Source organism: Halichoeres trimaculatus, unplaced genomic scaffold (genome assembly GCF_033239565.1).
Source record: "Halichoeres trimaculatus isolate MK-OKI-2021-1 unplaced genomic scaffold, fHalTri1.1 fHalTri1_scaffold_16, whole genome shotgun sequence".
NCBI classification, from domain to species: Eukaryota; Metazoa; Chordata; class Actinopteri; order Labriformes; family Labridae; genus Halichoeres; species Halichoeres trimaculatus.
The window spans coordinates 6048801-6070751 of NW_027437194.1; the positions used below are offsets into that span (position 1 = coordinate 6048801).

Consider the following 21951-nt stretch of genomic DNA (forward strand, 5'->3'; position numbering starts at 1 on the left):
AAGGAGGGCAGGCCCCACCCCACCTCCACCGGGCCAGGGGATGTGAGGGATGAGAGGCGGAGGTGGTTGTGAATGGAGGAGCCTCTGCTGCTGGCCTGGTCTCTCAGGTCCAGATCTCCTCTTTGATCACCGGCCGCCAACCTCCATGTCTCCAGAACAAGGAGGCGCGACAGAGAACACGCCGCTGAGCCTGTATCCCCTCCCATCAGCCCTTGTTCCTTCCAAATAGGAAAAAAGGGTTAATTGTATTTAACAATATGCTCTCTAACCCCCCCATCGCCGCCGCCCTCCCCTCCTTGATTAGAATTAGAATCACATCTGGCGCCATGTTCTGTCCCTCATTACTGCTGAATCTCATTACACGCCGCTCCCGTGGGAGGCAGCGCCGGGGTTTTAAGCACACTTTTTGCTTTCTTCCTGCCTCTTCCTCATCTCATCGGCCTCGCCGCTCCTTGTCTTCTGCGTTTACATTAGCGGAAGTCCTCATCTGAGAGAATGACTGAGCACCACCACCTCCTCCTCCTCCTCCTCTTTCCACAGCTTGGAAATTGTTTTACAGTGCCAATTAAAGTAGGTATGTTGAGTTTTTCCCAGAGTATGTATTATTCAGAGTGTATTATTTGTTGCACTCAAAAAGGAAGAAAAAGAAAGAGCTTCACTAAAATAGGACTAGCAGAGTAAGTTCCACTTACTTGCTATAAAAACTACACCAAAGGTTTGGAAATATAGTCAACATAAGGAAAATGAGGGAGCTTATTTATGGTGCCCTGAAGTCCCACTGAATAATAGAAACCTCCACGCTGGAAACTTTGTTTCTGCGCGCCCGTATGCAAACACTGTGCCTGACTGGGAATTAATTTTAGACACCAGAAAATAAAGAAAACTGTGAAGTTTGAGTCCAAAATGTTTTACCTCAGTGAAATATTAATTTAAAAACTGCAGCTGAGGGAAAGAGTCTCTGAGCACACTTTGTGGGCTTAACTTGGAGGAAATGAGACTTAGAGCGTGTAATCAAAGCTTTTTATTCGCACTCTAAAGATACCAAAATAAAGTGATAAAAAACAGGAACAACAAACATAACATAAAAAGATTTTTGCAGTGATTTCTGACAAAATTGGACCCTACGCCAGGTCGTGATTGCAGGGGTGCCCTGAGGTTTCTCGGTTCAGTGAAAGCTAGATCATCGGGGAGTCGCAGAGCGTGCAGGGCGCCTGCAGGATCTTCTTGATCCACTCTGGATCTGTGGAGAGAAGAGACAAGTGTTTGTTCAGAGGCTCCTTTCATTTTGTTAATGGAAAGTGATGGTGATGTTACTGATTAGTGGTATTTTTGAGGAAAAATCAAAGTCTTTTAAAGTTGAAAGCAGTTTTACTGGACTTACAAGCATTTTCCACACACTATCAACTGAGTACACAAGTCCAGATTAAACGCTGCCACACATGCAGGGATGAGTAATATAAACTCAAATAAACAGATTAGACAATAACTGGGGTGCCTACTTGAGACGACTGTGATAAGTAATGACGTCATCCTCTGAAAGCTTTTCCTTCAAGACGTTGAAGGAAGTCACTTTTAAAAGCCAGAGGCTCAAATAGCTTCTGTACATGGGGCGCCTACTTCAACCCCCAAACCCAACAAGGCCCTCAGCCTTTGGAGATTTTTATAGAAAAGGTTTAAATGCAGATTTAATGAAGTCCAGAGTCTCTTTATTTCAAGACTGTGAAGACTGGGCATTTGCCTGGTAATACGTTAATACGCAGCCATCCTATTTTTGCCAGATGTGGAGCCGTGTCGCACAAATTCAGCATAGAGAAGATGAAGCAGGACGGGAAGTCGTGACAGAAGACTACCTAAAAACATCCAGTGACTTTCAAAATAAAACTAACTGTGTCAAAATCAGTTTGTGTTTAGCTCGATTACGACAATAAACTGACATAATGGGCGGAGCCAGACTGGGAGTCAACAGGTTTAAAGTTTTACAGTCCAACATGAATGAAGAGAGGCTCATTACTGGAGTGGGAAGCGCAGCAACTCCTCAGTTTGTGACTCCAGTTGTCTGTCAGTCACGCTGCTTGTGGGACTGAACACGCAGCCGGTGTGAGTTGACAAACGCACTGATGTAACTATGTGTTAGTTATGAATCGAGCCATTTTGAAAGTATTACTTTTTCCAAGAAACTTTAGGGTTTTCTTAACTGAGCTTTAAAGCCTGATTGAAACAAGAATTTAAATCTTGAAAAGGGCCAAATTATTTGCAGTAGGCATGAGAAAATGAAGAAGACCTGCAGTTCGTGGAGCCCCTGCCTGAGACTGCGGGAAAGCCGCACACCACATACACACAGAAGACGATGATTTTTACAGCATTAATAAAAAAAAGTTAGACCCAAGGTTAAAAAAAACATTTGGGGTCCAGGCACTTAATTCCTCTATCAGTATACCCTCTACAGGTGAGAATTATTTATATCTTGGCTTTTTAGAAGATAATAAAGCCCCTTTTGCACCAAGCAGTCCGGTTTAATCAGTTCGGTTTGGTACAGGTTGGCTTGGTTAAGCCTGGTCCTGTTTACGTTTCCACAGCCAACCATGCCCCTTTGTTGTAGGTGGCATGTATGCTTGATGCTGATAACTGCATCAGTTAAATAATAGCAGTGTGACACAGTTTACCCTGCTAATAAATCAAACAAAGAAAAACGCTTAAACAAACTGCAACAATGGAAAACATCCTGCAGTTTGACTTCTCTGTGATATGAACCAGACTTTAGCTGGTATCACACACACGCATGACCCGCCTACGTCATCATGTAGCATCTGTTTACATGAAGCACGACTCATCACTCAGCACAATAAGACACAGAGAAGGCTGCTACATCTTTGGAAACTTTTTGGTCTATGTTAAGTCGTCTTGGCCAGACACAGAACTCTAACACCCTGTTATTTTTTTAAAACGATTGTTGAGAGAGGCGCTAGCAGCAATCATACGTCATAGATAATAAGAGTGCTTGTGGTCGCGCATGAAGTGAACCGTGCTCTCGGGAGCTTAAGCACGGTACACTTAGCAGTTTCTCCCCTCTATCAGGAAGGAGATGATGTCAAAGCAACTGCCCTGTCCTCCTCCTCCTTCTCACCTATTTGGTCATGATGGTTCTATGTTCTAACAACGTGTTTATCAACTTTTCTTTCGGGTTAAAAGTCGATTGCTTTGAATCTAAATTTCTTGGACTGGTAGGTCAGTAAAAGTATTTTGGTTTCACAGTTTTGTTACTTTACCCCCAAGCTAGTGCTGTTTGTATTGTTGGCCTTTGTTCACTCAGTTACTTTAAATAAGTTCATTTGTAGTTGTGAATAAAAATGACTGTTAGTGAGTTTTTTGCCAATGATGGACAAGAGTTAACACTGAGAAACTTTTTTTAGTTCAAAAACGCTAAAAATATGTTGCCAAATAATGTAGCATTAGCTGGTGTTTTAAGATTGTGGGATGAGGCTGTTCTGAAATTAGAAATTATTATGAAAGATCCTGAAACTTATATTGACAAGTAGCTGGTTTGATCCTTCTCAGACTTATAAATGCTTTCAAAAAAACCTGAAATCCCAAAACTTAAGGATATCACAAAAGTCCCTCGAGGCTTTAAGTCATATTCTGTGCAATAAGACCACATCAATCTCAAAATATCTCATCTGTTCAATCTTATTTTTTTTTAAATTTGAGCTGTTATTCTGCATCATATATCAATCTGACTCTCCCATGTCTAAATAAATCATCAAGGAGGCATTTATGCAACATGATGGATAACGACAGCAATGCCGTGTTCTTCATCTGAAAAAATGGGGTTTACAGTAAAAAATAATAATTGGCCAAGCCAGCTTTAAAAGCCAAATATAGAAGGTGGCAGAGATCTGTAAGATGTTTTGAGACAGGTGCTGGGATGATGTTGATTTTGACAGATGCCAAAGTGCACAGAGCTGTCAGTCTTCAGCTCAGATAGGCTGGAATGACGAGGAGAGCCGTGCCCCAGGCGCTCAGGCAGACTGGTAAAGACCTGGGATGCATGTAGCGGCTTGATAAAGCTGATGCTCAAACACTGAGAGGAGTTCTGCTTTTTCTTCTTCTTCCAACTTAGAAACACTCAAAATAAACCTGTTAAGCTTCTACAGCTCTGAACAAGAGCTGGTGAATTCTGCTTTCAGTATCTGGTTATCTATCGTTAGCTTTGGTAAGCTAATTAGCAGGTGTGGCAAGAAACAGATACATGCTGCTGCACATTGCTTCAGTCCGTCTACCAAACGGCTCCTTTCACTGCTAAAATTTTTATTCAGTATTTCATATTTTATCTACTCTTGTCCTCTTTGTTTTTGTTTTGTCTAGACTTTTGTTTTTCTGCACAGTACTTTAGACTTCCTGGTTGTCTGAAAGGTGCGATACAAGTAAAGACAAGTCGGGCTGAGCTGCCTATGTGCTCTGAAGAGTTTGTTGAGGTTAGGATTTAAAGCGAGCTTGTTGCTACAATCACCAGCTAAAATCTGCTGTTTCATGAGTGTTTCTTGCTAATTTCATCATTAGCACACACTTTAGGGGGGTGAATTTTTTTAACTCGGCAGTTTAGAGGGTTTTCAGATCTTGACTTTGCCCTATCAGAGGCCCAACTCAGCTCATGTGACCGACAGGCGCCCTATAGCTGTTAGTGTGAATCTGAAACAGACGGGTGACGTCAGGGAGACCGTGTTCACTTATTACACAATCTTTGGTCTGACAGAGACATACAGACCATCCTGATGAGGGGATCATCAAACCTGCTGTTATTTAAGAAAAGGGATTTTTAATCGGACCTCAGAGTCAAATGGTCAAAGATATTTGTGTACACAGCTCTGATGAATGAAATTATCCTTATGTACATTCATTACTGATATGATACAATTAATCTTTATATTATATGATTAGTTAAAAAAGTGCAAATAACTGATTGCATATGCTAATAGTAAAGGAATATTAAAGTCTTATAAAATAAAATAAGTATTGTATATTTTGCCAATGTCCAATATGGCGATATTAAATAACTAATTTTAGCAGATACTAGGGATGCAGAAATCCAGCTTTTCTGGTCTGGATACCTGGGCTTTGGGTATCAACCAATACCAATCCTGATCCGATACCAGTGTTAAATAATAAGCTGCATGCTCCACTGTGGGATAAGTCTGGTAATGTTTTGAGTATGGAATGACTGAAATTTATATTTATTTAAAATATAAGTTTTTAAGTGTTTAACAGCTGTTTGGTTAAAAAACTGCCTCCGCATTTACAAAAATGACTGTTTGATTGTGAAATTTTATACCTTCTAAACTAAATTTGGTTTAGCTTTAGTGTCAAGTTTGGACCAATCCTTTACCACCGATACCCGATCAAGCTTTGAGGGGCTGGATCTGCACCAATACCCAATACCAAGAGCGGGTTGGTGCATCCCAAGCCGATACCAATACCGATAATTTTTCTGCAGAGATTATCAACTCTCCTCTGTATTGAAAGTAGCATACTGTTTTGAGGTGCATACTCGACTCTAAATAAATACTTGAAACTAGGGATGCACGATATTATCGGCACAATATCGGTATCGGCTGATAAAAGCTTAAAAACATGTTTATCGGTATCGGCAGATATGAAAATTTCTGCCGATATGCACAGCCGATAAGGTGCTTTTCAGTTAGGATTGTTATTATTTTCCATCTGATAAATAAGCTCCTTAAATAAAATGTAGCACTTCATTTATTTGCACTGCAAAGCTCTGTGTCTGTCACCAGGTTGTTACAGTAGCTCTAAAATAATCAAATGCAACTTGGTCATGTTTAAAAATGCATTGTACATTCAAAGTTCATGTGATCTAAGGAAATTGTTGTTTTGTATTTCAATAGTGAATGTCTTGAGTTTGAAAAAACAATACATTTCTTATTTATGGTAAAGTCAAATGTTTTTTGTCTTGTTTTATGTGTGTTTCTCAAACAAATAAGACCGTCACAATAAGAGTAACATATAAATTCCAGTACAGGATAGACTTAGCTTTCTTTACAGTGAAAAAAACAAACAAACTTGTGATTATTGGTATTGGTATCGGTATCGGTATTGGCCAAAAGGGGTTTTGATATATCGGATATTGGCAAAAATCCAATATCGTGCATCCCTACTTGAAACTGTATATTTATTTATGATGATTGCTTTCAAACAAAATACCATAAGATAAATCCTTCTTGAAAACTTGATGTTGCTCTTCCTGAGAAAATCATAACATTACCCACAACCAGGGAAAATTTGGCCAATTAAATAATTAACAGTCAGTAACATAACCTTTGTTCACAGGGAACATGTTAGAAGTGGAACTGTACATCAATTAAACCCAAATTGAATAAAATGGTTTACTTTGGTAAATGAGTCAGCTTACAGACTACTGTTTAAATTCAAGTTTAACTTAAAACAGAAGCCAAATATAGGACTACTCAATCTGAACTGTGCAAACAAAATCACAAAAAGTACAAAAAGTTTTGCAGCTTCAGCCCGTTAAATTATTGGTTTATTATACCAGCAAAATTTGGCGTGTTGGCTGATATCTGATATTTAATTTTTAAATATCCTGCACCACTAAAAATAAACAAGCAGAAAATAAATACAGATAGATAAATATTAGTACGTTAAGTTCATATTGAAATACTACCAAATACAACTCTCTGCAAGGCTTGAACCATTTAAGTTGAAAAAAGAGGGTTTAGCAAACTAGTCGAAGTGACTTTCTGAGTTTATAAAGTTATAAACAAGAAGAGCTTTTAAGCCGAGGGATCAGTCTACACTTTAGCAAACTTGTTTTTGTTGGTGTATCAGTGATTTTTGATTTGTTAGCTTCTCTGGATTGATTTGTGGGTAATTTAATGACTTAAACTTCTCTTTAGTTAACTTTCTGGTAAGTTTATACAATCTTTGTTTATGACGGGAGGGGCTAGATATCTCGTTTGTGTGATGTTTTAAAAAAAGGATGGTACAGGAAGTCAACTAAAGCTACACAGATGGGTGCAAAGAGCACACTAAGTTGGGATTAACCCAAGTCAGAGGGGTTATGCAAAAAAACTACTAATTATAGTAACTCTGGGGTAAAAAACTTAGGGGAAAAAGGCTTTTAATAGTTAATGCAACTATTTAAAACTTCTTAAACAAAAAAATCAGTGATCATTGATGTTTTCAAATGTGAAGTTTCTGACAGATTCCTGACCCAAAATGCCGAGCGCAGATCTGAGCGACAGAGGGGGATGAAGGCCGACGTTGAAGGTGACAGGAGGGGATGGCTGACGGAGAGTGAGGCTGTGAAACGGAGGTGGAGAAAGATGGAAAGTGGCGCTTACCCTCAGGCTCTGGCAGTCTGGCGATGGTATCCAGCAGGAGGCAACGTCTGAACGTCAGCGTCTGGCAGGCTCGGTATGACAACACACACCTGGAGGAGGCCGAGGGGGAAGGCATTAGAGGGGTTGCTGGCAGGGACAGAGATATGCACATCCACACATATATAACCACACACAGACCGACAGACAGAAAAGTCGAGCAGAAACAGCAACGGGGTGCGACTGACGGGCACAAATTTCCCTCTCAATGCCCACAAGAGGCACTGTGCTCCAGATATGGAGCAGCAGCTGAGATGTTTGACAGAGGATATTTATGAGATGATGAGACTGCTGCATGTGTAAATATCAAAAGGTGGGAGGCTTGATTACTGCTCTGTGAGGATAAATAAACCGTCAAAGAAAGCATTTGGCATTAAAATTCAATTCATGTCCTGTCAGGCTCAACTTTGCCTCCTGAACCCGCAGAGCATGCTGAGGCTAAACCCAATAAAAAACACCTTTAGCGGATCAGATGTGAACTTATGGGAGAGGAGTACCTGAGCCACATGTGACCGTTTTGACAGATCGCTTGTTTGTGGTCTGAGAAGGGCAACACGGCCTGACACAGACTGCAGCGCTCCAAGAAAGACTGCTTGTACATTTTCTTCTTGATGAGTCCGACCAGGACCTGAGCGCAGAGACACACACGTAGAAACACACACACAAAAAGATCAGTTTAAGTTGCTGTAACACGTCATGTTAGTCTGACTTGTATGACATTAACAGAGAAAAAAAACATGAATATGTAGAGCTGATCTAATTTTACTTCACTGCATCAGCATCTGCATTCTCCACCTCACACCCAGAGAGAAGAAGAGACGAGGAAAATCAACGCCCTGTAAAATAACTACACCTAACATTTCAATGTAGTTTTACTTGTTCATTTTTATTTTCATGTCTCTCTTCCTGTTTTTGATCCAAAAAACGGACAAAATGTACTTTTTTTTTGATTGCGTTTATCTCAGGCGCTCCATCCTTTAAACCTCGTCAGGATTTCTGTCCTTTTTTCTCACGATGGCACTGTTCTTTCTCTCTGAACTACCGCGACACATCCTCAGTCGGAGCGTGAGTTGCCTGAACTTTTCTGACTTGCAGCGTCTCGCTATGTCTCTGTCATCTCACATCTTCTCCTCATATCCATGCTGAGCTCTCATCCAAAGAGTGCAACGCTCTCACCCAGGGCTGGGCGATATGGCATCAAAATAAAGTCCCCGGCTATTCCACAAAAAAATTCGATTTACGATTTTTTGAGGATTTTTTTTCCAACCCTTTAAAGAAAACGGTACTTATCAATGTCAGAGGGAACTCAAAACCAATGCCATTTTAATTTTATCAAAAAGTTACAAAAGTAAAGTCTAATTAAGTCCTGGAATCAAAGTTTCAGCTGCTCTTCTGTTTCAACAACTTCACTTAAAAGTTTAAAGGAGGCAGACTTTTTTGCAGTCATATTAGCCGCGTTTCCACCAAGCAGACCGGTTTGTCTCGGTACGGTGCGCATTTTGTGATGTTTCCACTGACTTATTGCGGGACAGGCATTACGCTACAGCTGCAGCTTTAGGCATCCAGCTTACACGCCACTTACCACAAGAGGGCACAGTTTGCTGTGGGAACACAAACAGGATCAGGCTTAACTGTACCAAACCATGCCAAACTGTACTGAGCCGAACCGGACTACTTGGTGGAAACGCGGCTATAGACTCCCAGCTCAAGTCAGTGCGCTGGTTGGGGCACCCCAGTCTAAAAAGTCTGGTCCGCCCCTGCTTGTCAGAGCGTAGCTCATTGCTGTTTTGTTGCTCTGCTCGTCAGCGGATGGATTTATGGATTTATGCTAACGGAGGGTTCAGTTTGTGGAGAAGGGAGGTGACAGAGAAAGACGGGACTCAGCTTTCCTTCAGGTTAAAGTCAAACAACCTCTCAGTCATGTCTGTCCGAGCAGTGCCCGGCTCTTGTCGATCGCTTATCGTCGTCTGTATATTTATTCACTATCCAAGTCTAACAATGATGAGAGTATTATATTCTATGCGTGTCATTTATATCATCAATAATCTACAGGTGAACCTAAAAGGGTCCTGGTTTTGTAAATGTTTCAGTCAAAGATCTTAATCAAACTCCTGAAAAGTGACAGATAGAAAACAGAGTATTTAAGGAAAGGGGTTTAAACGTGTACTGCTAGGCGGTCTAGTTTATATTCAACTCTTTGGGCTCTTGATACGGACCTAAGACGCACAGGAACATTTTTATGACATTCTAGTTTCTGTTGTTTCGTTAGTGAACTGTTAAATCACGCTGCACGCGATGACATGATTTTGATTGACGAGCTCCACCAGACCCCGCCTTCCCCTGCTGAAAAACTTTATTTACTTCTACTGACACAGTAAATGGCTGCACAACGTTAGTGGCAGCAACATTTTATTATTGGCCAGTTGGAAAAAGAAATGTGGATATACAAATCTTCTCTTCTTCCTGTATTCATTGATTAGTCATGCACTACAATTTTGTAATGTCCTAGAATTTAAATTCTTTATTTGGGGACCTCAAGCAGATATGAGATTATGATGCGATTAATTCGATTAATTAATTACAAATTCTGTGATTAATTAGAATTATTTTTCTAATCCCCGCACAGCACTAATTTTTTTACATTAACTTTATTTTGCCATTTGGGGGAATCATTTTCCAAAAACACTTCAATCAAATATAAATGTAAACAAGTTACAATAATGTTAAATCTACAGAGTGATTGTGAGCTGGGTCACATGAACACAGCCACGTTAGAAACATCAGAAACTTCCAGAATATTCATGAGACTCACCTCTGAAGCTCTGTCGTTGGTGTCTCTGGAGAGATACTCCATCAGGCCACAGGTGGGGATGCTGGTGTTCTCAGTGATCCAGGTGTTGAGGTACACCACCCCCAGAACTTTCTTTATGTTTTCTCTCATCAGGTGCGTTTCCACGGACTTGATCCACGCCTGCACCTCCTCCAACTGCTCCTCTAGACCAACCACCTTCTCCTGCTTCACTTCAGCAGGCTCTCCCTCTCCATGTGCGGCATCTTGATCACCCTTTCCTCCCTCCTCATCCTCCTCCTCGTCCTCCTGCTCCTCCTCTGTGTCATCCTGTACAAACACCTTGCTCTGGTGAGGCAAAGGTTTCCAGAGGTTGTCTGTCTGAGGTTTCTGTAGGGACTGGTACAGAATCCGCACCAAGAAGAGCTTCAACCGCCAAAAGTAAAGAGAGTCTACTTCCTGGATCTTCTGGTCGATTTCCTCCTGAAGCGACGCAGGGATGCATTTGTTTTTCAGAATTTGCCACCGGACAAGATCGAGCAAATCAGCCATTTTGTACAAGCTCTGCGAAGGAGATTTGAGCAGAAGTGCTGCCGCCTTTTCTGGCGTTTTCAGGGTAACAAAGTTGATGAGGGAGATATTGTTCACTGGATGAAAACCATCGACCATACCGTTCGTGCTGCAGAGCGCAATATACGCTCCGTTATGGCTCACTGCAATCCCATTCACCCTCCGCCCGGTGAGACTCTCAGGTTTCAACATGTCCTCTTGTTTAAAAATCACCGTGCTCTCTGTAAACGTTGGCGTCAGTTTTTTAATCCACCCGTCCAGGGAACAGGTGTACACAGCAACGCCGTGCTGACTGATAGCTAGCGAGACCACGGGGAGTGAATGCAGCCCCGCCACATGAGAGTTGTGGACGTTGAGACCTGCCGGGGAAATCATGAGCAAACACCAGAAGACGTAGCAGCCGCGCGAGGCCACGATGAGACTGCAGCTCGATTTCTGGATCGGGTGAATCATCGGGACGCATTTGATGTTTTCTACGGCGATCTCATCGCACTCCTTCCACAGGATGACAGGGTGGCGTAGCGTGAAGTAGCCTTTCACGCCCGACAAGCTGACTGGCATGATCTTCACAGGTCCCACCTCGCTACCAATAATCAGTCCACTCATCCTGCGGTCTCCACTCTCATACTCCCACCACGCCAAGTCACTCGGTCTTTCCACGCCTGATTCGATAACATCATAAAACACGACTTCACTTTCTTCTGTAAAGGGCAACACAAATTTCCACAAAACAATGTCCCCGTTTTCCATCAAGACGGCGAGGAGAACCATTTCCACGTCGAGGCATGTGTTGTCAGGCTGAACCTGTTTTGTGGTGTAAATACTCGACCACTCCATCCTCAGAGGAGTCTGCATACGGAAACGCCTCCGTAGCTCATCGTAGTCCAGCAGGTTTGCCTCTGGAGGCTTATTGTCTTTTTTGGCATAGCCGCGCTCCTTTAACCTGTCACCGTACTTTTTGGAGAGATCCACGAGCATTTTCCATTCGAGGCGTTTGTGGCTGTGAAGAACTGTGAGTCTTTGTTCCAGACTTAAGCAAGCGAGCAGGCAACGCCCGCTAGAGTCACATCCCATCGGGGACCAGCTGGCGTATTTTATTCCTTTGTGCACTCCTATTGATGGGTTCATCACTCTGTCAGCCAGAAAGTCCTGACGTATCGTTGGGTCTGGGTGTGAGGAGAATTTTTCAAAGGCTTTTTCTAGCTCTGGTGCTGGTCCAACCTTATGACCAAAAACACACAAAAAATATCAAAAATTATATGAAAGGGTGACGAAAATTATTTCAGATCAATTCAGAAAACACTGAAAGTTCACTTTACAGTTACATTGTTGTTGTTTTTAACACCCCAGATTACCACATACTAGGGATGCACCGATACACCGATCATAGTATCGGGTATTGGTTCCCTTCGAACTGGAACAGTGGGAAGGGGCCGATCCATGGATCTAGGCTACCAGTTTTCTCCCCTTAATTTTTTACCGGTGCTCTTGGCTACTTGATTTGAAATTACCGATGGGCAAGTACCAATTAGTATCAGGCCGATACAAGCCTTTTCGCAAGGTATCGGCACTCGTAAAGGCTGCCCATACCAGTGGCCAAAACTCAAAGCTAGGGTTTCACAATATACCGATACTAAGAAAGTACAGATACTCCCTGTTTTCAAAAAATCAACAATACCACGTCTTTTAGGACGCGGTCACACTGGCCATCCGAAACGTGCCGTGCTTAAGCACGATTGACCCCCTGCAGCGCCGATCCCCAGCTGGAGAGTACAGCCGGCGGTCACACTACCCCTATATGAACCAGACTTTACGTAAGTCTGGTGATTATACGTAATGGATCGCACGTGCTGTCCGCGTGCTTGTGCCCGTGCATGAAGTATACCGTGCCAAAGCCCACCTCTTCTAAGCGTGCCAAAGCACGGCAGGGAATCGTACTTGAGCACGGTACAGTTGCGGTCACACTGGCCTTTCCAAACGTGCTTTACGACTGAAGCGTGCTTAGGCACGGCACGATTAGCCAGTGTGACCGCGTCCTAAGTGCATGTGTTAAGTTAGACAGTGAGCCTGTTTTAGCTTCACGTGTCAACGCTTGTCCGTTTTCAGTCCAACAAAGTTGTTAACATGCAACTTAATTGTTTGATCTTGTGCTGACTACCTCACAGTTTGATTTCTCAAGCTGCATGCAAACGTACAGAAGGAGTTACAGACATGGCTTGAAGTTCCAGCGCTCCTGTGAACTGGCTGCAGCTTGTCGAAAAAGCCGGTGCACGGAGCGAAATTTGGCATTACTCTGTTTGCAAAGCTGACAGTTGGGACGGCTGAAAGAATGAGGCTGTTTTCCATTTCAAACACCATTAAAGCTGAGTAAAGCATTGCTAGTTTCAACATGCCAACTCCTCAGTAAGGAAAGTCACTATTGGCTGTCCCAGAAGCCACTAAAAGCCACTAAATGATGCTGCTGTTAAATTCACATAACAATCAATATGCATGTAGTTGTCATGGACTCTGTAACAGAGGGAAATAACGTGTAAGAGACAGAAAGCAGGTAAAACACAACATTATAAATATGTTTACAACTACGAATTAACTTTCTTCTGTCCATTCTTTTTTTATGTCTAAATAACAACCCTCCTCCTTTATCTGGACTAGTGACCAGCAGAAGTGCCGTGAACTGAGTGAAGTTTTTTTCATGAACCGCTCCATTACTACCGATGAATAAATTTTTCAACTTAAAACTTTCTGAATCTTTGCTTAACATTTTTATCACACATGCTCACCCTCAAGATTTTGCATTTGAAGTGATTTGTGGACAATTTGAAGAATAATCTCATAACTGACGCTTCAATAAAACAGAGTCAAACTAGATCCTTGGTATTCACATGAGCCAAATTATTCAGATGTCCCCTCAGCAGACCTGATATTGTGATTTTAATGCTAGAAAGAAAATAAATACACTGGAATTTTGACGCAGTGGTTTCATGACCTTAAGAAATCAAGTCCTGCTTGACCCCACTGTCTGTATCGCTCCTTTTCTTCAAGCACTTAATCATATCTACAAATGACAGCAGGAAACAGTCTTTGCCTGTCTGCCACTGTGCTTAGTGGATTATAAAATTCAGCTCCAGCCAGTATTTTATCTGCCAAGTGGATTTTTGGAGTACAGACGAACCTTTAAACAATCCTGTTTACACGTCAGAGCAGCTGCTCAGAGACACAGTTACCACAGCCAAATTGTTTTTTCAGTTTCTTTTTTTTTTAATCAACTGTTGTTCTCTTTACAATCCACAAATGCCAAACTAACGGCATATTAATGAAAATTGTCCTAGCTGTGTGTAGCTTGTTTTCTTGTGCAGATAGATAAATCACAGTAGCTTATAACTCGAACAGACCCAAGATGTCACTTTGACATTACCTGCTAATTATGAGATAGTGGTGACATATTTCAAATTAGGATACATAGGTTGCAGAGCTCATCACAAAAAACTCTGCCGGCTACTGCCTTTAAAAGGATGATTATCTGAATGTTCATTACTCTCTAAAGGTGTCAAAAGTATTCACACTCATTACTCAAGTAGAAGTATAGATACTAGGGTTTCAAAAAACTTTTGTAGAAGTTGAAGTTTCAACTCAAGCTTTTTTTTCTTAAGCAGAAGTTTAAAAGTTCTGGTTTCAAAACTACTTAAGGTATAAAAGTAAGTTAAAGGAGGGCAAATACCATTAAAGTCAAAAGCGTAGGCTGTGCTTCATACTATGCTACATACGTCTGTTATGTCGTTGCTGAAGTGTGAAGTGATCTGTGTCATGTCAGGTGCGATGAATTGCGTAAAAGCCAACAGGATATTAAAATGGTTCTAAGTTTATATATCTCATCCATCCACAATCAAATTCATTCTTTCTGGATGACGTGATTTCAGCAATTTTAGGAGAGGTTTTTACTTATTTTGGTGTGTGTCTTTTTGAACGATGACATGCTGAAATGAAACAGGAGTAGCGCGGCTTTTTAAAAAATGTGCAGGGTAGAAAGTACAGATATTTGCCATAAAATTTAAGGAGTAGGAGAAAAATGTCAGCGAAAAAATAATTATTCAAGATGAGTATAGACACCATACACCAGGGATGTCAAACTCGTGCCATGGAGGGCCAAGAGGCTCCAGGTTTTCTTTCCAACCAAGAACTTCACTGGTTTCACTGATTAGTCCCTGCTCTCTGCTTGAAGGTGAGGTTATCAGTGAAATCAGCAGGTGGAGTTTTTGGTTGGAAAGAAAACATGCAGCCTCTTGGCGCTCCATGGCACAAGTTTGACATCCCTGCCATACAAAGTACAAAACTTGGATGTAGTCTCCCCGACGTTGCCTGTCTGTTTCTGAAACAGAAAATGAAGTACATCGGGGATTGCGGCCATATTGGTAGTGGCAAGGGCTTCGCGTACAGCTACAGGGCGCTTGTCGGTCATGTGACCTGAGCTGTGCCTCTAATTGGGTGAGCTTTAGATCTTAATATCTTCTGAACTGCAGAGTTTAAAAAAAAAGTTCATTCTGCGGACAGTGTGTGCGGATAGTAAAATTAGCAACTCAGACGGGAGACGTTTTTTTAATCAGGCTGTAAAAAAAATGAATTTCTGCTTTAAAAACAGCTTTTTGGCTTGGTGTGTATGTGACTTCTTGCTTGAGAGACACCAAAAATTTTTCTAAAGTAAGTCAAAATTAATTAAAAATACTTTGTTACTTGACACCTCTGATCATTTTGCTCATAGAATCACAGAGTTAAAAATGGTAAAAGCCCGTTTTCACAAGTTTAACTCCTGAAAAAGCTGCTGATCTTCACTCAAGCAGGATTCAAGCTAATGTCAAGAGAGTTTAATGGAAACTTAAATCTGGGGCTGAAAGGAAGTTGACTTATCTGTGAATAAGGCTGTAATACAATACAAGAATGTGTCCTATCTTTAATTTTTAGGTCCACGAAAGAAATACAAGAAACGTGAGGCGTAGAGAGTGGGGGATGAAGTGGACAAAATATATTAAACCTCGGAGCAGCATGACAGGAAGTGTAGCCTTTGTGCAGATGTGCTAAACTGGCACCTTTACCTGAAACTTTATAAGGTTGCATTAAAGCCAGCAGGAAAGCTAGGGATAGCAGACTGCTTTTAAAAGTGCAGATTTTTGTGTTTTATTTAAAACAGGTGAAGTGGGGCTAGCAGAGAAAATTTCAGTCTTAGAAGTTATGCAAAATGAGTCTCCATAAATAAATAAATAAATTCTTATAAGTGTACTCAATCACCTGCCTTAGCTTTTTTGTAATCACTGGGACAGATACCAGTTGGCAGCTGATTTTCTGTGAAAACATTTGATGCAAATAACTTAAATATTTAAGTTATAGGGTACGTTACAATTAATGTTATCTGTATGTACCGATTAGGAAAAAAGTTAAAAGGTGTTATTTACTTATTAATTCATGGAAACTTTCAGTCAGCCACAAATTATTATTCAAAGCAGAGGATTCTTGGCTTAAATCATGTCTAGGGGGGAAATTAAAGGTTTTCTTTCATCTTCAGACAACACCAGAAATACTTCACTGATAGATTCTGTCTCACACCTGTTTTAATATGCTTCAGCAATTAAATTTTAGCTATGATTTGGTGTCAGATTGACAGTTTAAGCCCCAACAAAACCTCAGTCTGTTCAGTAAATAATGATATTACACCAATTACATCATCCTTTCAGGATTCCAGGTGGAGCTGAGAAAATAAAACATTTAGATGGAGGTTAAGCCTCTCATGTGATAGTCTACCTAGATGTTTTGATCCAAGTAAAGAGAAAAAGTCACTGGAAAGGATTTGAATAACATCTTAATATGACAAATTTATGTTATTTTAAGGCTCAGTGTGGTTGGGACTATTGTATCTGTATCTAATTTATGTAGTTTCAAGCTGAGCTAACCTTCTGGTTTTTTGTGTGACAGTTTACAAACAGCTAAAGATTGGTGTTGTTTACCCGCAGTTTGTACACGTCGGCCGGTACAGGGATCGAGGTCCTGTGCAGCATGAGGTCCTGTTTGTTGCAGTGAACATCGCACACCAGCTCCATCACAGCCAGGGAGCTGGTGGTGCAGACGGCCAGTCGGTGGTCCTGCGACCAGGTGAGAGGGTGCAACCCGCAGATCGGAGCCGAGAGCGGGATGACAGGGTCCCGCTTGAGCGGTGCTTCATCCTGGGTGATGAGTAGGTCATCCTCGGCTTCAGGCTCGGTTTTGATCACAACATCCGTCGGCAGTGTTATCGCTGAATCTGACGGACTGGCAGCCGCCATGTTTTCTGGAGGAAGTGACGTAGCAGGTACGCAGAGCGGGACGAACCAGCGCTTCTGAGCGGGACTAAATGGGCGGGACTTCCGGTGTGGCACTGAATTTAAAAACCCAAACACATTACGGTCGGTTACAGCTTCACACACATTTTCTGGAGAGTTTCAGGTAAGCATGTGAGAGTTTTATACTCTTTTAATGAAAATTAAGCACCTAGTGTGTCGGTCCTATGGTGAAGGCGTCACAAAATCAAACTACCACGATACTTTTCCCACACTTTTTTGCAAACATTTGCAAGATCAATGTCTGGCCTACTACTACCTGTCAACAGTGTTGTGTGCTGAAGTTACAGTTTATTAAAATTAGCACGTTTCTGTTGCACAAAACTAGTGCTAACGTTGGTGAGGAGTGCATTAAACTAATATTAACTGTAGTAATTACGAAATGAAGCTTTTTAAGGCATAAAATCCAAATAGTTCACTAAAAGTTCAGTTTCCCAAGGCTTTATGTGCACACTAACTCCCCCTGCTGGTTGAAGATATACTACGGGCATTTCCTGCAGCAAAGCAGCCATAAAAATGTCTGTTAAGTAGGCATGGGTATTGAATTAGGTACTTTTGTAGGTACCGACCAAATTCAGTCAAAAGTACCGGGTACCGATTCATATAAAATCAAAAGGCACCATGTTTAGGTACCTAAGTGCAAACTTGTGACTGTAAGGGAGTGGAAGAGTAGGTGATTTTCTATGCTGGACATGAACAAAGCATTACAGGGTTATATATTGAAGAACAAATATGTTAAATAAAAATAATTTACATTTTATTATTTAAAAAATTGATATATTTTTCCATCTACGCACACAAAAGTACCGAAAATCAGTACCGTTGAGTACCGATACTGATTGCCAAGTACTGGGAATTGGTACCGTATTGTTTTATATGTGAAAGGTACCCATCCCTACTGTCAAGTAAATGATATGAATAAATCTTAATTAATACATTTTTTTTTCATGAAATTCATTCATATAAAATAAAATAAAATATTTTTTTAAGTCTGAATAACTTAAAATGACAGTTGTTTTAAAACTGCTGCAATGTACAAACAGTGGAGGGCTTTTAACATTAAGACGGCAGTAAAATGAATTTGTTTGTGTGATTTAAGGACTTTTCTTTTTTTGAATAAAATGTGTTCTACTTGGGTTCAGACTATTCTTACTTTTGAAAACAACTCATTCTATTTTGAAAGAAACTTGCTTGCAGGGTACATATAAAATTTCCTCTATCTCACCTCTAACCCTAACCCTTACCTAAACTAACTAGTTGTTGTAACTCTTTAGCTTCCCAAAAGAATAACAGAATTAGTAACAGAATTACTTGTTAATAAATGTAATAATTAGTTATCCAGAAACGTAATTATTGGGTTACTTCTTTTGAAAAACCTTCAGATATAAGGTCACTTTTGATCCTCCCGTGAGTATTTTTACGTTTCCAGCTAATGATATATTGTCAGAATTTGCTGCGACAAAAGTGCCTTCTTTTTCTTTATTTTTTTAGATTTAATTCAATTTAGTTTTATTTTATTGGAGCTTATCTTGTATCTTTTTTTATTTTTATCTGCTTTTTAATTGAATTTTAATTATTTTCTTTTAATATTTTCTCTGTAAAGCACTTTGAATTGCCTTGCTGAAATGCGCTGTATAAATAAACTTACCTTGCTCTGCTTCAGTGGAAACGCTGACGTCACATGCCGCTTCGCGCCAGCGCATACAGCAGTTCAACAGTAGTGTTGTTGCGCTTTTTGCGGACTACCATGTTGTGCTTGTGCTGCTCAATCTGCTGACTGTCTTTCAACAAAATGAGCATCTGTTGCTCCACTTCTCCACTTCTGCTCTTAACATTCACCAATACACCAGATGATCAGCCCAACTCTACTTCGGTGATAATCTACACACAGTGACAGTTAGAGCACCATCTACAGGCCTGGCATGCTAACTACAGTGTTTTTGTAGTGTAAAAGCAGATTTTTTTTTCACTGTGTTATAGTGTTTTTGGATAAAATGTCACTTAAATGGGGCTTTAGGTGGCCGCTTCAACATGTTGTCTTGTTTAGGAGGGGGCTGGAGAGTGTTTGTGGGGAGGTGCCATGGGAGATACACAGAATGGCTACTAATGAGCGGTCCCTGGAAGCATTTCAACAGACAAACTTTCCTTCTCCTCAGGATGACAGCATTTCAGTCACACTATGTCAATTTCTGCAATATTCCACGTTTAACAGTAGATTCTGTTTTTAGAAATAAAAGTAGACATAAAAAATACTTTTTTTTTATCCCTGTGGGGAAATTCAGAAGGAGTCACAGCAGCAATCAAGAAAACAAAAGTAAGAAAGTTTATAGAAAGTGCAAAAAGGTCCATAAGAAAATAGATGATGACAGTTTGTCCATCATTGTCCAGTCAGCCAGCCTCCACCTCCACAGGGTCCAGGACTGAGCTTCTTCAGCAGTCTGTTCAGTCTCTGTCTCCTGGATCCTGTCTGCTCACAGCAGGTGAAGCTCTTCCAATGTGGTGTTGGTGTCTGATGTTAGCTTCGTTAGCCATGTCTGTGAATAGCATAATGCTACTCTGCCTTCTGATATTCCCTCTTTTGCTGGGTTAGCATGGCTAGCTCGTCCATCTTATCGTCACTTTTTAGCTCACACCTGAGAACCAGCGTGTCATTCTCCCCTCCTTTTTTTCATTTGTGTGGAAACATCAGGCCTAGCACCAGTTAGCATTAACAATGCAGCCATGGTTACACGTAGGATCTCCAGATCTCCCTGCAACAAATTGTTATTGGCTAATTCTGCGAAATCAAAATTTTCCTACAGTTGTTGTCTACAACGAATGAATCAGTGTTTAACTAAAGCAGAAGGAGAGGTGCGTAAAGGGACACAGACAGAAGCTTCTCACTGGAGCTTTAATGCACAATTTTCATCACTTTTCAATTATATTACTGGAGACTTTTAATTATGTTGAAATGCTGATTCAGCATTTCAACATATTGTTATCCTACTTTATTATTCCAGGTTCTTCTTCTTCTTCTTATTCTTCCGTACGTTTTTTGGCTCTTTTCACAGCCTTCAAATTTTGTCCGATTTTCACCGTTCAACTTTTAAACTATTCAGCTTGTTTAGGACATGTGTGCTATATCTTTTCACTTTTCTAACTATTAAACTTTTTGATTTATTCAGCTTTTTCCAAAAAAATTTCTCTATGTTAAACAGATGGGAAATGTCAGCTCCTTCCTTTAAATCTCCTTCAACTTTAACAAGCTCTAACTTCAGCTTACTTCCACTTACAGACTTCAATTAAACTTTAAAATGTTCATCTATCTTTCCACTCTTCAGGTTTTTATCTGCTCTTCAACAGCTTTTACTGTTTTTGAGATTTCACTCTTCAAGCAACATAAACTTTTCCCACTTTGCCCTAAATTTGAAGCTGCTAGACTGCGGAATGTTTTCAAATAGAGTGAGAGAGGCTGCTGCAGTAAGGTTGTGCGAATCTCGATCGAATTGTCATAACTTCCAAAATCTTCACAGCAGAAAAATAAAAAGTACATTAAATGGTTCACTGAAGGCTCCTGCTTCTTACAAAGGGAGTATTTTAGCAAAAAAATGTACAATTTTGCCAAAAAACGCCTCAGTGTGAGAGAAACCGTCACATCCCTGTAATCTGAAGTAATGTTAAAATCTGACCAATATTTCTCATCAACTTCATTCCTAACTACTTTTATACATCACCCTCCTGCGGTCAGTTTTAATCCTATCATCTTGTAAAGCATATCATCTTGTTCATCAGAGTCTCCAGATTCTCACAATGTTTTTGTTTTTCTTCTAGCCCTTAGGGTTTCAGCATAAATGCAGTTTGTTCGGACCTATGTCTAGCCCAAAAATCCAGCTTAAGATCAGTGGATACAAAGGAGTTCCAAAGTTCAACTGCCATTTCACACTCATTATGACATCATGATGATCACCATGGTAACCACACAGCTGTGGATAATCACTGATTAGGTCTTTGAAGGACAGAGAAACACATATGTTTCTTTATAATGCCTAAACAGCCAACCCAAACTGTCTTACACGAACACATACAGCCAACCCAAACACACACAGACCAACACACACAGACCAACACACACACACACACACACACACACACACACACACACACACACACACACACACACACACACACACACAAACATTTTACCATCCAAAACAGTGAAAAGGCAGCAGAAGATTCAAACATGACAACCTTTCATCACACACAGCTGTTTATACTAAATAATCAAAACATCCAGGAACAAAGACACACATGTACTTCAGTTACTTATAATACCATACCTCCCCCTTTGACTTAATCTACATGCTCCACTATTTATGCAGCTTTTTCCCACAACTTATAATTGACAAACTGCTACTTTTTCTTCTTCTTCCTTCCTTTCTTCTTACTAGTGCTGCATTAATCTCTGTACTGTTTTTCCCCTATTTCTTCTACTTCTTCTCTCCATTCCACATTTTCAGCTCTGGTTCACATCATAACCCCTTTTTTTAACTTTTAAATGATTAAACTTTATTTAAAACATTTAACCATCAAAAACAGAGACTGAAATAATCTTCTGATCCCCTGCAACTCCTTCAACTTCAACTGCTTCTACCTTTTGCAGACTTTGACTAGAGACTCTGTTCACACATTAAACTGGTTCTATTCTCTTCATCCCATTAACACATTAGTCATAGATTTCTGCTTTCTTCTACATTTTTAAGATTTCACTGTTTGGTTTCTGTCTCTTTATCTATATATTTTAACTTTTATAGGCTGATTTAAATTTCCACTGTATCCACTTTCT

The 21951-nt window shown here is 40.5% G+C and overlaps 1 protein-coding gene across 1 annotated transcript; it reads right to left on the reverse strand.

The window, feature by feature from the left end:
* Window positions 1-1011: 1011 nt before the first annotated feature.
* Window positions 1012-17096, reverse strand: gtf3c4 (general transcription factor IIIC, polypeptide 4). Its single transcript, XM_074689728.1, has 5 exons — window positions 16761-17096; window positions 10222-11988; window positions 7907-8037; window positions 7374-7462; window positions 1012-1240 (listed from the first exon to the last, which is right to left on the reverse strand). The coding sequence occupies exons 1-5, from the start codon at window positions 17073-17075 to the stop codon at window positions 1176-1178; spliced, it is 2367 nt and encodes a 788-aa protein (XP_074545829.1). The 5' UTR covers window positions 17076-17096; the 3' UTR covers window positions 1012-1175.
* Between the last annotated feature and the right edge of the window lie 4855 nt (window positions 17097-21951).